Source organism: Sinohyriopsis cumingii, chromosome 6, assembly GCF_028554795.1.
Source record: "Sinohyriopsis cumingii isolate HCF-2022 chromosome 6, ASM2855479v2, whole genome shotgun sequence".
Taxonomy (NCBI): Eukaryota; Metazoa; Mollusca; class Bivalvia; order Unionida; family Unionidae; genus Sinohyriopsis; species Sinohyriopsis cumingii.
Window position 1 is genome coordinate 23,921,794 of NC_142966.1, and position 16,506 is coordinate 23,938,299.

Consider the following 16,506-nt stretch of genomic DNA (forward strand, 5'->3'; position numbering starts at 1 on the left):
GAATAGATGGATTTTAATAAAACTTAGTAAGAATACTGCCTTATGTGTGTTTTTCACAATGCGTATGTGGGTTAAACTATTTGTATTCTTATATTTCAATCTCAGCCTGCATATATTGATTTGAAAACTTACACTTCAGAAATAAGGATCATATCCAAGTACCACGAATCCTACAGATACATTAAGTCATTCATTTGATACACATATTTAAGATTTTATCTCATGATCTTTATGATGGAAATTTGACTGAGCACTGAAGAAGCTGTGTATTCTGTAAGTTAGACTCTTAGTTTAAAAAATGCAGCTGGTCCAAATCAAGGTTAGTGACAAGTCTTTTGAAACTGATTTTCAAAGGTAGGCCAGTGTTATGCAAAATTTTGCAAACTGGATATATTTTTACTGAATCAACAATGAAAAATTGGTTCATTTTTGTAGACTTGTTTTTACAGGCTTATAGGGGGGCCTCGAGTGGCCGAGTGGTCTAAAGCGCTTTCCGTTACGAACCACTACCATCTCACCTCTGTCTGCGTGGGTTCGAGTCTAGGATTCGGCCAATGTGGGTATGTGAGAAAGCTTGCTAGTAGCTTCTCGAGGGTCGGTGGTTCTTCCCGGGGTTTTCCCGGGTTCTTCCTCCACCGTTAATACTGGCCGCCATACATAGCCTATCGTGTGCTGAAAAATGGCATTAAACCCCACAACAACAACAACAACAACAGGCTTATAGTCATAACTTCTTAAAATAAATAAAACATTCATTCATTTTGCCTTTAACAAAGCCAGTTGTACACATCTAAGATGACTGTCCATAATAAATGTGGTCCCATATCAAGCCTTTTCTTTAAATATTAGCTAGACTGTTTCTTTCTTGAAATTATTACTAAAATATTATCAGACTGACCTTGACTTTAATGCACTATTGTTCAATATTTCTTTAATTGTAACCAGGGACTGAAGAACTGACGGGACAAATTATATTGGAGGCAGTCTTTGAAATTGAAGAAGAGTCTAAGGCACAACCTCAACCTCAAGCATCTACTCAGTCTGCTGAAATAAATGAAAGTTGTGGAAAAGGTAAAGTGACTTTATTTTAAAGATTCTCATTTTCTCCTTTGAAAACATTCCTAATCATCATGGTTAATGTTGGGAAGAAGGTCAGCTACCTCTCAAATCTACCAATCAGAGAGAGATGTAACATTTAATCTTTACCTCTTACTTGTTATATAGATGAAATGAAGAAACTTGTCACAGCCCATCACCTTATCTCAACTATCAGGGTTAGGCAGTTATGATTGTTTACTTGGTTTCAGATTTTACTGTTTACAGCTTATACCATTTTAACATAAATAATGAAGTTATATCATGTGGATTATCGACCATCTATAGACAAAGTTGATATAGTTTGGAGAGTAATAGACCAACCACATGGTTACTGAGACAGATGTCCATGCAACAACTGGGCCATCAAGCTGATAGGCAAGCAGTCCAACCAGTACACTTACTGACACTTGACCACCTAGGCAAACTGTGGCTCTTGCCCATCTGCTAATGCAACCACTGCCTCAAATCTTTAGAGTGTCCAGCAAGCACAAATCCAATACTGAGTGTAAGTATAACATTTACTTGACATATGCTGACCATGCACTGGAGTGGATGGAGTTCATTTTTAGAGTGGCTGTGGAGGAAATCTACATACTTCTGCCAATGTCTGAGTACCCACACCCATCAGCTGCAATCCAGGCCTATAAAGTCAAGGCTTCATTGGATTTGGAAGATAATAAGTTACATTTATTCTTCCATCTTCTTGCACAGTCAAGCCAATGGTCAAGGAATTCTATGACACCTGACTGCTTAAATACATGATCAGGGTGATTCCAAGACTTTCTTTTCTAGAAGCCAGCTGCCAGCATTGTTCGCCTGTGCTGGTACTACACACAATCACTAATATTTAGCACTGTGCTGACATCTTTCGACAAAATGTCTTCGCTTTTCTTGCAACAACAGTGTATCTCAATCTTCCTTACTGTTTGAGTCAGTTAGATCTTTTGATCAGTTTTGACAGATATAGACTTAACTCCATTTCAGCAATTTGTCCATCTGGGCATGACATTTTTTTACCAGTCCCAGCCTTGTTTGCCTTCCACAGTCAATTTTAGACAGAAATTGGATTTTGCTGATTGAGTTTTTGCAACTCAGTCTGCTCACTGCTCAAAGATTTGATTCTTTTCAGCAGTTGTTTCATGTATCCTTTGTAGGTGGCCATGTTAGCCCTTTTTGGGGTCAACTCAGTCAACACAACATGAGCTCTATTGAAGTTGTATTTTTCCTGCATCAGCAGCACAACAAAACAAGGACTCACAGCAGGAGTTCCAATGGATAAACCCCAAATGGAACTTATGATATGCATGAACACCAGCTCATGTGGTCAGGGAGTCCATTCAGTCCATGTGATACAACACAAATTGAAGTGCACAGAGAATTGCTATTGTGCCCAGCTGTACATCTTTCTTCAAGTCAAAGTGGAAAAATGGTAATAGGCAAATAAGCCTTGTCATCACGGATGTAATTGATGATGTACTTGGTGTTTTCCAAGATACCACCAGATACTGTTTCAGCAAGCAGTGATCTTTATTTTGATCTTGTATGTGGACAACAAAAAATAATTTCAAATGTCTTGTATCTTCAATACATTTAGAAAATGTTGATCGACTTCTTTTGCAATAAGTTTATGCTTTTACTTTATTTCAAGAAATCTGAATGAACTTAACCATTGACTTGACGATAGGCACACTTTGTTCAACTTCTCTTAAACAATGTAAATTTATCCTACTATTTAAACATGAATAGTAATCGTCCATGGTGTGGACAGTTAATTTCCAGATAATAGCTGCTTCTGTTAAAAAACAAACAAAATGGAAAACATTGAAATTATACTTAGTCCTGACGTAGTAAAGACACAGTTACGAGGCCAAATAAAATGTACACAGCTTGTTATTAGTTCAATTCTGACTGCATGTGTCCTGTACGGGACTGACCATTTAATTTATGGGGTTCAATTGTTATTTCTGACTTAGATATTTTTTGTTCTTTCATTCATCACAAGATAAGTTTGTTTCAGGTAATACAAGGAATTGCATAGGGTCTTTTTTAAACTACAAATCAGAACAAGACTAGTTTTCAAGCACTTATGCCCCCTCCTCCGAATTTTAAATGATCTCTCCTAATATACACTTGGCTCCAGCAGATGTTCAGCAGAAATCAAAGCAGTGACCAATGTAAACACTGTTATAAAATGTTAGCATCAGAAGATGATGTCAGTTTCAGCTTGGGAACGATGTGTTGCTAATACACAAAGCCATTCAACTTGACACATGAAGCCATCAGACTTGGTGCATTGTACTTCACAGGCGAAGTTATGGTCTCTCTCTCTCTCTGTTATTCTCTCACTCAGTAAATGGCAATATGTGCCTGTAGAATTCTCTCCACACAAACATGTGGATGCCTTTTATAACCCTGTTTCCTCCCCCCTTCTGGATACCATAATGGATGCTAAATTTACATTTCTCTATCATGATGTAATGACTTTACACAAATAAAAGACCAGTCAGTAACAGTAATTCCATTTACTTCATCATTTCCTTTAACTATAAAGCAATCAAGTTCTATTTTTCAGCAAGTGTTTAAAGCCTGGTCATAAACAATACAATACAATAATGAATCAATTTGAGCGGAAATAATTTTATGGATATCATTCATTACATTTTGTGTGTAATAGTATAGATCAGTTGATAAATAGAAATTTGGTCTCTATGTTTATTTTAAACTGATTTAGTGGTTTCTACTGCATCCTGCAGAATCCTCTACTTAAAACCAATAAAAAACAAAAGAAACCACTGGTTGATCCATTTTGAGTAGATTTCACTAAATGCCTTTGTAGTACCCAAGTCCTGTTAGTCCCCAGCATGATTATAACCATTGCTTCTTTAAAAGGAGCTGTTACCAATGTACATAGTTCATTTGTATTTTTTATTTATCTTTTCTGAAAAGCTGTAAAACCCAGATACTGCCCTAATGAGAACTCTTTTGAAAGGGCTTCATTGTGGCAGTCAAGTATAATTTTTATCATCGGAGTTGATGCACAATGCATGAGATGAAGGTTAATAAGTGATTCTAATTTTTCAACTTTGATTGTCATTGTGAAAGGCTCAACACTAACTTATGAAGGAATTCATCAGGGGAAATAAAATTTAATGTGTAATATTATCAGTTATGGCCTTTTGTTACATAATTATTCCAGTTAATTTAATGCCCCTTCTGCTTAGTAGGTTCCTTTGGTAATTTTGTCTCTGGGAAGAGTTCAGGCTGTTTACTGCATATATTAATTTTTCAGCCAAAATGAATAGTGAAGCAAGTACTAAACAAGATGGGCTGCTAAGTAAGTACACTATTTATATATAATAGTAGCATAGTTTAAAGATCTTGAAGGAAGTTTAACAGCAGACTCTAAAGTATAAATAAGGGAAATAAAATTCCACTAAACATCTCCATCTTCCTGATATCTGTCTGTCCTGGTTGTTGTTTTTGTTCTACTTCAAGTGAGGAAGACATAATGTTTTTTGTCCAGTCTGTCTGTCTGTATGTCTGTTAGTCAGTCATATTAAGAGTGTTGATAACAAGAATAGTTATCTTTATGTTATAGATTTTGCTGCAGGTTGTTTGTTTTATATTTCAATTGATGCATTGGTCCATAAATTAATGTTTTCCTATCTGATGTCAGTGACTCAAACATAAGATAGATATGTACTTTTTTTTAAAAATTATGGCAATATCATGTTTGGAGTAATTTTTAGTTATTTTTAACATTCAGTCTGTTTATTCATCCTATCATGTATTTGACTCCCTAGCATTAAATATATTTGATTGCGTTATGTGTGCCTGTATTTGATCAAGTAACCATTTATTTCACAACCATGAATGTAAATTGATATGTTTATTTAAAGTTATCAAAGAAATTATCCACATTATTGAAGCCAGACAATGTTCAGATCAAGAATTTCGTTGCTAATTTAACAGTGTCCACAGATTAATACTGAAGTTTTTCATAAAAGAAAATTGCTCAAACTCATTTCAGCATAATTATAGATATTTTTGCAATTTTGAGAACAAATTTAACCATCTCTTAGTGAGTTATTGCCAATAATTGACCCTGTACTACACCCAGTTCCCAGACCTCAAGCTTTTTTTGTGTGTGGCTTCAGACAACAACAACCATATAAGTATCAACTTCTTTCAATAATCCTGGTGGCCTGTTTATCTATTAAGTACGTTTCTTTCTTTCAAGGTGCTGAAGCTGCAGAAAATGAATCAATAGAGGAATCACATATTGATCCAGAAAAAATCATTAGAGAACACAGAGAATTACGTGAAGCCTCACTGTGCAAAATCTGTTTAGAAAACACCATCAGTGTTGCTTTCCTGCCATGTGCTCATCTTGTGACATGTCCAGACTGCGCCCCAGCCATGAGGAAATGCCCAATCTGCGGAACTTTGATTAAAGGAACAGTGAAGACATTTTATGGCTAATTGTTATTAGACTGAAGTCTTGGAATCAACTTCATCACCAGCTATGTATATCAAATAATGCTACTTAAGAGCATGGTTCTATATTATTAGTTACTTGCATAACTATTAATTGACTGAGCTTGTTACTAATCTGGATCCATTTGGGAAAATTTGTGGAATATAGGTTTATATCATCAAGATCTCTGACAGATTTGATGATGATGAGATCCATGCATATTAATATGGTGATCTTGCATGTGATTGTCTTATTACTGCTGCAGAGGAAATTTCTAGGATGTGACTTTGGTCAGACTTGAAACATATATATATATATATATATATAAGCTTTCATCATCAACATCATGGTGTTGGATTTAGATCTGTCTAGCCGCATGTACACAGTGACCCGTCTGGGCCTTTTACTCAACCCAGACAAATTATAGTTTGTTTCGTACTAGCTTTTCTTATGCATGATGATAAATTTGTGGAGTGATTCTCTTTAAGCTGCTTCCTGGATTTAAATCGCTGTAATAATATCAGTGTGGATTACATGTTGGATTGATTAAGATTTAGCCAATTCGTGTTCATTACATAAAATTGGTTGAAGGAGGGCTTGATAACCCACCCACCCCCACCAATTCTTTTGGGAATCGGGAAGAATCCTGACAGGTTTGGATACAGTGATGCAAATTGAGTTCCTACTTTAATACACAAAATAGGTTTCAGCTGGAGGAAGCTTAAAATGTTAAAACCGGAATGTGGTGCACTGGAGAGCCAAATTTGGGGAAGCCATACAAGTTTATGAAATATTGCAAACACCATCAGAAATAAAATCTTTCAGAAGCCATTAGCAATCTATGATGGTTCAAAACCCTATATACTGTACATAAATTTTTCACTTATCTATGTAAGCATTTACATTTGATCTACATGCATGAATACATTTGAGTAATGTAATATAGTTTCATTAATTTCTTTTTTGTTTATATTCCACTGACTAAACCTTATCGGCATTGCAAATCAACCAAAAATTCCTTATACTAACAAAAAAATACTTGCCTGAGGTCTGAAATCCACTTTCATATTCAGCCCTGATCACAAAGGCATTAATTATCAAACATAAATCTATAATCTATAACAACCTGTTTATAACAAAAAAAATTATAAAATTATTGATTTAATTGTTATGCACATTATACTTAAAAATAAATTATTCAGTTTAAGCTGAGGCAAAGATTTTGTGTCACATAAACTTGTAAAAGAAAACATAATTGAATGTATAATGTTTTTCTAAAAGAAATAGTTTAGTTGACATTTTTTATATTAGGTATAATGCAGCAAATAATGTCAATGATTTTTGAAAAAATTTATACCAATTAAGATATTCTCATTTCATGTTTTACGCAGAACTCTTTCCTGAAAAGCATTTTGTTATATTTAGCAGTCTTTTTTCAGTAGTGGTAAATATATCCAGGCAAAACCATCTATAGGTTTTTCATAATGGCCTTTTATAGTTGTTCATTTCATAGACCAGGAATGCTTATGTGATAGTTTTTTGTCCTTAGGCATCTGTTGTCTGTCCATTAGCACAAACTTAGTTGTTGCTGCACTTCCTAAACTACTATAGGGATTGCTATAAACCTTTGCAGACACAGACACATGCCAAGGTCTACTTGGTCATAAATGAAAATGGCACTCGTCAGTCATAAAATATCACATCCAAGGTGGCTATCTTGAAAATGATGTTACTGCTACATCATAAAGTAGTGTTGACATGAGTCCTCACTTAAAGACATCATAAGATATGGACATTTTTTTAACCTGATCCTAAATTTAAAAGCCTATTACAACCCTGAGAGATCAACTTAAAGGTATTGCATACCAATATTAAACTGTCTGAAGCTGTTTATTTTAAGTAAAATCTACTTACAACAATGGGGTCCCCAAATGGCCTAGTGTTCTAAAGTGCTCACCATTACAGATCACTGCCATCTCACCTCTGTCTGCGTGGGTTTCAAGACTGGTTCAGCCAATGTGGGTATGTGAAAAAGCTTGCCAGTAGTTTCTCATGGGTCAGTGGCTCTTTCTCTTTTTCACACTGAATTATGATGGGAAGATGGCTTTAATACAGTCCGTTTATCTTTACAGCTTGGTTCTTATTTAAATAATTAAACTTTTCACAAGCTGCTTTCACATTTATTAATGTCAAATTGTGCATTTTCTGTTTCTGTCAATCCATTATAACAGTATTCTATACTATTCAAATAAGTTCAATTAACCCTATTATCCTGCTGTTCGACCCTAGGAATTGCAACCTTGAATACTTTCTTGACCACACAGTTCACATTATATAATTTCAGCAGAAGTCATTGATCGAGTTGTAATTAATTGAGTTTTAAATCAAATACTGTGACATACGCATGTACATATGCACATTTTTAAAGAAACATGTAACTGATTCCTTCCCATACAAAATTTTCCACATGGATTGGATATGGAATCCGTACGTACTTTTACGGAAATATCCATATGGACATTTTTATTTTATAGTTGATGCACTCTTATTGATTTCAGTGTATCCATATGGAAATATTATGGATTCCTTACATACTTCTTATGGAAAATCTCATGGAATATGCTAATTAGTCCATGAGATCTGTAGGTTGTCCATATGGAATAAAATTAAAATTCCATATGGAATTTGGCAATACTCCATATGGAATTTGTGAATAGTCCATATGGAATCAGCAAATATACCATATGGAATTTGTAAATGGTCCATATGGAATTTGGTAATAGTTCATCCCGTATGAAATTTTCCATGCATACTTAAGGCAGATTTTTTAAGCGCTTTCTGTCAAAAAAAAATTAAAAAATCTGCTTCAGATTTCTATTAAACTGCCTAATGATTCTTAGACATTATTGGGAATCAATGATAAATATTCCCCATAATTTTTAAGATGGATCATAAATTTTATTTTGAAAGACATTATCAAATAAGATTTAGGTTTTTTTTTTCCTCATTTTCTTTCTCGCATACAAAGCCTAATCCATGATGGCATCACTTAAGTCTTTTTCATTTCACTGAAAAGTCTGGTGAGATTTCATAAATATTTGACTTAAACTTTTGTGAGATTTCTCTAAAATTTTGATCATCGTATAGTATTTTACTGAAGTTTCAGAAGTTTTTCATACATTTCAGAAGGTTTCAGATTAATTAAACAGGACTTTATTAACCAAGGTGATATTAAGTTTGCATGATTTTTTTTAAAGATGTAATTATATGACATCCAAGGCAAGAGATATGGGAGTTAATAATAATAATAATAATAATGACTTTATTTAGAGAAGGTAACTTAATTAATTACAGACCTAATCTGCCTTGAGGCCTTCTATCTGTTATATACAATATTTACAGGATATACAACATGATGTGAAGAGTCTGGCTTGACACTAAATAATTGATTTTAAAATCAAAATATCAAGCCTGGAATATATGCACAGGCATCTATGAACACACAGACATATATAAAATATAAAATATTAATCTGCATTGAAAAATTCAACTGTGAAAATAAAGCAAAATTACAGAAAAGCATCCATTTGAGACATGAAAAGAAGAAATGCTAGAAGCCTGCTTGTCACTTGTACTGCAGCTTGGTTTTTGATTAATGTACAAACTATGACAATGTTGTGGTCTCTTGATTTAGTCCTTGTTCCATAAGCAGCCATGACAAATGTTTTTCATGATATAAGTACCCTTATTTTACACTGAATTCCAACACACCTAGAATATTTTGATAATATACACAATAATGTCTCACGATATTGAACGATGATTCTGCGTGTGGGCCAAGAAAATTCCACAAAGATATCACGATTTTTGATAGACATGGGTATTTCGCAATAATTCCCACCAGTGATCTATACATTGTCCTCCTTAAATTCATCTTGGAAGTTAATCAGTTTTGAGTTATATAACTTCGATATCATCCTGGTTCAATTCCATGTCCTATTTAGCACGTTATCCACTACTGTAGAGTGGTTTATGTCACAAAAAGCAAAATGCTAGTCATGGCTTTCAGTTTTCATACAGACTGACCAATTATGTTCCCATCGACTTTGCATTCAAGCTATTCTCATTGCCGCATTTTTCAAATGGTTATTCAAACTCGTATCCAGCCTGACCAATTACGTTCCCATCGACTTTGCATTCAAGCTATTCTCATTGCCACATTTTTCAAATGGTTATTCAAACTCGTACCCAGCTCAAATCGCCATGTTTAGCATTCCCATTAGTTTCCGTTAAGCAATGATTCATTGGACAAGTACAAAATTTTGACCAATCAGAATGCTTTTTGTAATGATCATCCTTTAAATAATTAATGGAACAAATACTTATTAGAAAGCTGTTTGCGGAATGGGACCGGATAGAGCATTATTTAAAAAGAAGTTCCGGAAACGATATTAAAAAAAGGGTCAGTATCGAAAAAGCGAAATTCTGATATAAAACAGAAGGCAGTTAAATCCAGTTTAAGTTTTAAAAAAATACAACAACAAAAATAACAAAATTTGATAAAGAAATATAATACAAAAAGATGTGGAAAGAAGTTATTGTTCCCAAAATAAACAATCCTATTACAGCTATCAGAAACTGGGAAGATAAATGCTGCTGAAAATCATTAAAATTGTACAAGAAACAAAAAAAAATTTATTATATCTTATTGATATTTTTTTACTAAAATGTCAGTGATATTACAATCACAAAATATCACTATATTTTTAGAATTTTTGACAAACTCTTAGTGAAATTTCAATCACAAATTACAACTGATATTTTCAGAAATTTTGGTAAAATCTTTTAAAATACCATAATTTTTGTGAAAAAGGACATTTGAGTGAATGTCAAGAAATGTTCATTGATTTTGCTGAAATTTAAGTCAAATTTCCACTAGGGTATGATTTTTGTAGAGCATATTTTAATAGGAAGCCAACAAAATTACTTCACAGATTAAAGATCAGATCAAGCCCAAAATCCACCTTGCACCAAATTTTCTAAGTCCAAAGATTCATATATGCTTGTACAACCAGATACTAATTTTCTGATCATGTTTACATTTTCTCTACTTTCTTGGTCTTGTCTTTGTTTTTAAACATCTGGCGAAATAAATTAAAGAAAACTGACATATGTGTTTCTTCAAATTTATATGAGTATAATATATTCATCCTTCCACATCAGTTGCACTGACATATACATGTACTCTAACTCCCACCAATATTTCTATTTGAATCAGACAGTTTAGGTTATTAATTCTTCAGAGAGTATTTTCCATGATGCTATTATACATGAGCCTGCTTTCCATATAGAAAAAAGTGCTTATTGATTAAAGTTGCAACTTAATTCCATGTGGAATTTTCACTTGCTATGAAGTACTTATGGAATTGATATGGAAAAAATTGATTCCATAAGTTTTTCAGTCCATATCTCTTCCCATATGGATTCTATAAGTATTCTGTACAGAATCCATGAGAAATTTCTGTACGGGTCTGTAAAGGAAAGTCCATCATTAAATTTGAAGAACTTGTGACCTAACACTTGTTATTTTGAACTAATAAAATGTGTTTAGACAAATGATCATCTCTGAGTATGATGTATTCCTACACAAGGTGATAGCATTTGTTTCACGTTGAGCTTATATTTTCACTGAGCATTTTTAACCCTACAGGTTATAGTCCAGAAGAGTATAAAGTATGACCCATTGTGTAGCATCTTTTTCCATCTGTCCATCGGCACAAGTTTGTTATCACGATGTCTATACTTCTTGGAGGGTTATGAAACTTTGCATGCACATTTTTCCCGAGGTCAAATTGGTCCTAAATAAAACATTGCACTACTTGACACAATAACCAAGTTAAAAATGTTATTGCTACTCCTCCAGAACAACTGGTAATATCAACACTAGTTTGTTTCCAAAAGATTTTTAATGATATCTAGGTGGTCATAAATGAAACGGTGCTGATCTGACATCCAATATGGCAACCACACCAGCTGTCTTAAAAATCTTGTTATTGCTATTCCTCTTAAAAGGAAAGCTACATCAACATGCGGCATCCACCAGAAGACTTATAAAGTCATGTTTATTCTAAATGAAAACGGTGTTGAAGTTATGTCCAATATGGCTGCCAGAGCAGCCAGCTTTAAAATCTGAGTGCTGCTTATCAAGGAGGGATGGTCAAATTGACATGGTGTCGTCATGATAAAGACTTCTTATTATGCCTCGTTGGTCACAAATGACAGTGGTGCAATCTGACATCCAGTACAGCTTCATTGGAAGCCATCTTGAAAATCTTTCACATCTTCCTTTGAGTGGATAGTGATATTGATTTGAGGATTTCACTAAAATACTTCTTGCCTGTTTAATTGGTTCTAAATGGAAATGATGTTTATATTACATGCAATAATACGGTTATGGAAATGGTGCCAATATGACATCCCATATGGCCAACATGGCTACCATCCTATAAATGCTATCGCACTTCATCCTGAATATAAAGTTAGATCTGCATGTGGTATTCACCAAAAGACTTATGAAGTCTGGTTGGTCTTAGATGAAAATGGTGTTGATTTGACCTCTAATGTGGCCATCACAGCAGCCATCTTGAAAATCTTGTCAATACTTCTCAAGGTCATATCAGTCATATTGACATGTGAAAGACTTCTTATGATGCCATTTTGGTCATAAATGAAAATGGTTCTGATATGAATGACTTACAGGATGGGTGCCATTCCTCCTAAATGGTAAGACATATAGACATGTGATATTCACCAGAAGACTTTTATGAAGAGTCCTGTTCATGTTAAGCAAAAATGGTGCAGATTTAGCACCATGTAGGCATCATGTTGAAAATCTTACTGCTACGTCTCCTGAACAGATAAAGGGATTTCACCAGAAGACTTCTTATGGTATCTAGTATGGTCCAAAATGAAAATAGTGCTAAAATTTTATCAAATATTGCCACTGCAAAAATGATGTTGATGTGATATCCAGTGTGGCTGCCATCTTGAAAGTCCTATTTAAATTCCTGTAAATCAAAAGTCATATTTTAATGGGATTTTCACCAAAGTCTTGTTGTGAGATCTATTTTATCTTCAATCAGATGGTGCTGATATTGCATCCAATATTGCTGTTGAGCAACAGAATTTCAGAATATTCAACAATTGTCCAATAGTTTGTGGTACAACCATGAAAATCAACATTGCAAATATGTCTCAAATCATGTTTTATAAGCAATCAAACAAAATTGGTGCATTGCCATTTATTAAGAATACTCCATTCATTTTAATGATTTCACCTGTACTAACTTTTTGTGGGGACATTGAAACAAACCCGGGATCTATCGAGGGTAGTGAAATTTCTTTACTTCATTTAAATATTAGAAGCATCCAACAAAAACTTGACTACAGCTGTACTAGAAACTATAGCAGATGAATTCTAAATTTTATGCTTTCGTTAAACACATCTAAATTCTAGCATCCATATGGATTGTTTCAAAGTCAATGGTTTTAAAGAACATTTTAGAAAAGATAGAAACTGTCACTTAGGTGGAATCATCGTATACGTTTCTGATGAACTAATCTGCAAACATCTGAACGATTTGAATTTGGGCTGTCATGACATGAACTAATGTGGATTGAGATTACCTGACCCTCTCATAAATTAGCATTAGGGGTAGGGAACAGATCAAACTACAGATCAAATCAACAGAATCTTTGTGGAACAATCTCAAACAGGATACTCAATGTAGTATGTCTTATAGTGCTTTGAAAAAGTTTGGATATTATCCATAATAGACTACAGTACAATGTAAGTTCATTAAAAACAGATATTTACTGTGTTCAACTTGCAGACACTCCTTTTTTGTTCATGTGGTGGGATCAAAACCACCATGTACTTTTTCATGTGCTATCTCAAGTACAGTAGACAATGAGCTAAGTTGATGAGAAGTTTACTTTCAGTGTCATATGCAAATATTAGCTTACATTAACTCCTTTGGGGAAAAGGCGATGCAAATGAAAAATATAGAATTTTGCATGATTTACGCAAATATATAACCGTTACTGGACGACTTCAATAACTTACTCAAATCGTGATCACTGTCATTGTGCTCTCTCTCTCTCTCTCTCACTGTCTATTTTTCATTAGTATGTTGGCATGTTGAATATGTATGTTGCAATCCTTGTGCCATGTATAGTGAGAGTGCTAATTTAAGTTGTTAGAAATTGTGCCCAAACCCATTGTATCCTATTATGACAATAAAATATGTTTAAAACAAACAAAACAACAGAATTTCAATCTCAATTTAGTTTTGTTTGTCAAAACGTACTAACAATCCACATTTTGAAGATTGTCTCCTCACTGGCTTTTAAGCACACACCATCTATGGTGTATATTTGTGGTAGGAGAAGTCTTGGCAAACCTTTTTGCTTAAGCTCTGTGAGCTCAACCTATTCTAGTTATGAATACTAATTTCAGCTTTTATTCAGAGTGCGTTGAAGAGGAACATAATACCCGAAAATAGAAATAATAGAACTTAATGCACATGAAATAACTTTTTTAAAAGATTATACAGAGGGGAAACACAGTTATGTATTTGCTTGTTCTTCTTGGTTGAATATCTTCTGTCAACAAACATGTACAATTTTTTCAACAGTGCTTGATTTATGATTCTGAAAGTTTGCATTGGGACTACAGTGTAAGAAATAAATTTGCACCCAGTTATCATAATTCTTGGGTGGACATGCACTTAGTTTGTTTATAGATATATAGATGGTTGCTTGCTCTGCATGAAAGTTCAGTCTAGGTAGTGTACGACATGCAATTCGCATAATATTTTACACATGCTAGGTAAAATGAAAGGTACATCACTTTTAATAGATCAGCAAATTTCAGGACTAACATATGTTTAAAATTAATAAAATAATATTTGGCAACATTTAGTGTACTTCCTTAGTTATACAAATCCCAATGATATGGCCCATTTCATTCGTGCCAAAATTTAATATACACCACGAAATTGTACTGAAATCACATTCTCACTGCATTCGAAACGAAATGAAAGTGATATTCCATAGCTTCTTTTCGATAATTTAAATTAATAGAATTAGTATTTTTCCCACATAATGATTCCAAATAATCAATGACAGAACAAAAACAGAGTAGTTTCAACTAGAGTCCCTCCACTGCTCAAATCACATGTGCATCGTACGGAATTGACTCGGCTAATAAATCTAGTCCTTCCCAAGCAGAAAAACAGAACTGAGTTGGATAGACAGAAAAACAAACTCCATCCATTCCAGACCAGCTGGAAACGTTGCTTCAATGTGCACTCACGCACAATATAACTCTAAATTTCAATTTTAAGTGGACAAAATGAGAGTTATTTTTCAAGCTAATGTCAAGCGCGTGACAAACGCCAAAGGTCGTGGAGCGGTGCAACGTGGGTATTAATATTTTTACTGCATACTGATGAATCTACGGTTGTTTATTTATTTTGGAATGTAGCAGAATTCAATTACTTTGTTTCTTATAGGGTATTCTTTTCATTATCAATATTACTTGCCTTATGTAGAAAAACAAAACGAGTATATAATAAAAAAGGTTACTGCATTTGTATGAAAAAAATATGAACTTGTTTCTTCGGACTAATGTTGCACTCCCAAGGTCATGCAGCATTATTCAGAAAAAACTCGATATAATCCCATACAAAAGCAATAATCTATAAATACAATTGAGAGAGAACACGTGCATAAACATGTATTGATATGTGCTCAGTTATCTACAGGAATGCAAATGTATATATAAATGTGTCTTTACTGATTTGTTTCTGTATGAATGCGTGTACTGTCTTTTTTGTTCCCTGATATATATCGATTTCTATTTTGACCCTAATGTAAAGAAGCTCTATTTAAATAAAACTTTTATCTGTTCCGAAATTTTTCCTCTGCATATTGGACATGTTTGTTTAACATGATTTTTGCAGTACAAACATATATCCAGGTGACCACAAGGTACGAAGACCACAAATCTCCAGTTAATGTCCAACATATAATGCAGTATTGGCTTCGTCTAAACTCCTCGTTTCTTTGCCTCGGGTTATATATGCTTAGGTTTCCTGCATCGTCTTCTGATGTAGAAGAACGACAAAATGTTACTGCGGCTATTACCAAGTGGAAGAAAAACACTACACACTGTCAGGTATAAACTGCTCACAAAATTATTTTGTATATTTATGGCCTCTTCACTGCTCACTTAATAAATATCTACTTTCACGTAAGCATATTCTCTACCATTTTATTTTACCTTCTACCGCATAACAATTTATATGCACTCATTTATGGATTAATTATATATACCAAACACAATCCACGGAAAACTCTCCATATATTTTCATTATATGTGCTGAGGTTTTGACCCCTAAGCTCAGGAAAATGTACATATTAAGGTTAATAGGGCAAATAACGCATATAATTTGATATTACAATATGCAGAAGACATTTAATTAACTTTAGATAATGGTGAAAATCTCCCCAGTCTGCATTAGATCATATACTGCAATTCGTAAAGTTTTATGTACATGGTGTCAGCACTGAAAGCATAAAACAATTCCGATTGAGCACCGTACAATATAAGATACTGCTCAGTATACAACTCGGATTGGAACCCTAATAAATTTAGTCATATATATATATATATATATATATATATATATATATATATATATATATATATTCCTCAAAATATGTAATCATATTTTAGCTTTATCATCTAAAGTCAATGAAAATTTTCTCTCTCGATATATATATATATATATATATATATATATATATATATATATATATATATATATATATATATATATATAAAGAGAGAGACAGAGAGAACATTT

General features: G+C 33.6%; 1 protein-coding gene across 1 annotated transcript in view; it reads left to right on the forward strand.

The window, feature by feature from the left end:
- LOC149796494 (uncharacterized) overlaps positions 1 to 10,743 on the forward strand; it is a 45,844-nt gene extending 35,101 nt beyond the window's left edge. The window contains exons 11-13 of the mRNA XM_089960617.1: positions 946 to 1,071; positions 4,388 to 4,432; positions 5,339 to 10,743. Coding sequence (XP_089816743.1) covers positions 946 to 1,071; positions 4,388 to 4,432; positions 5,339 to 5,580 — 413 coding nt within the window. The 3' untranslated portion in view covers positions 5,581 to 10,743. The remainder of the gene's footprint in view (positions 1 to 945; positions 1,072 to 4,387; positions 4,433 to 5,338) is intronic.
- Positions 10,744 to 16,506: the final 5,763 nt, after the last annotated feature.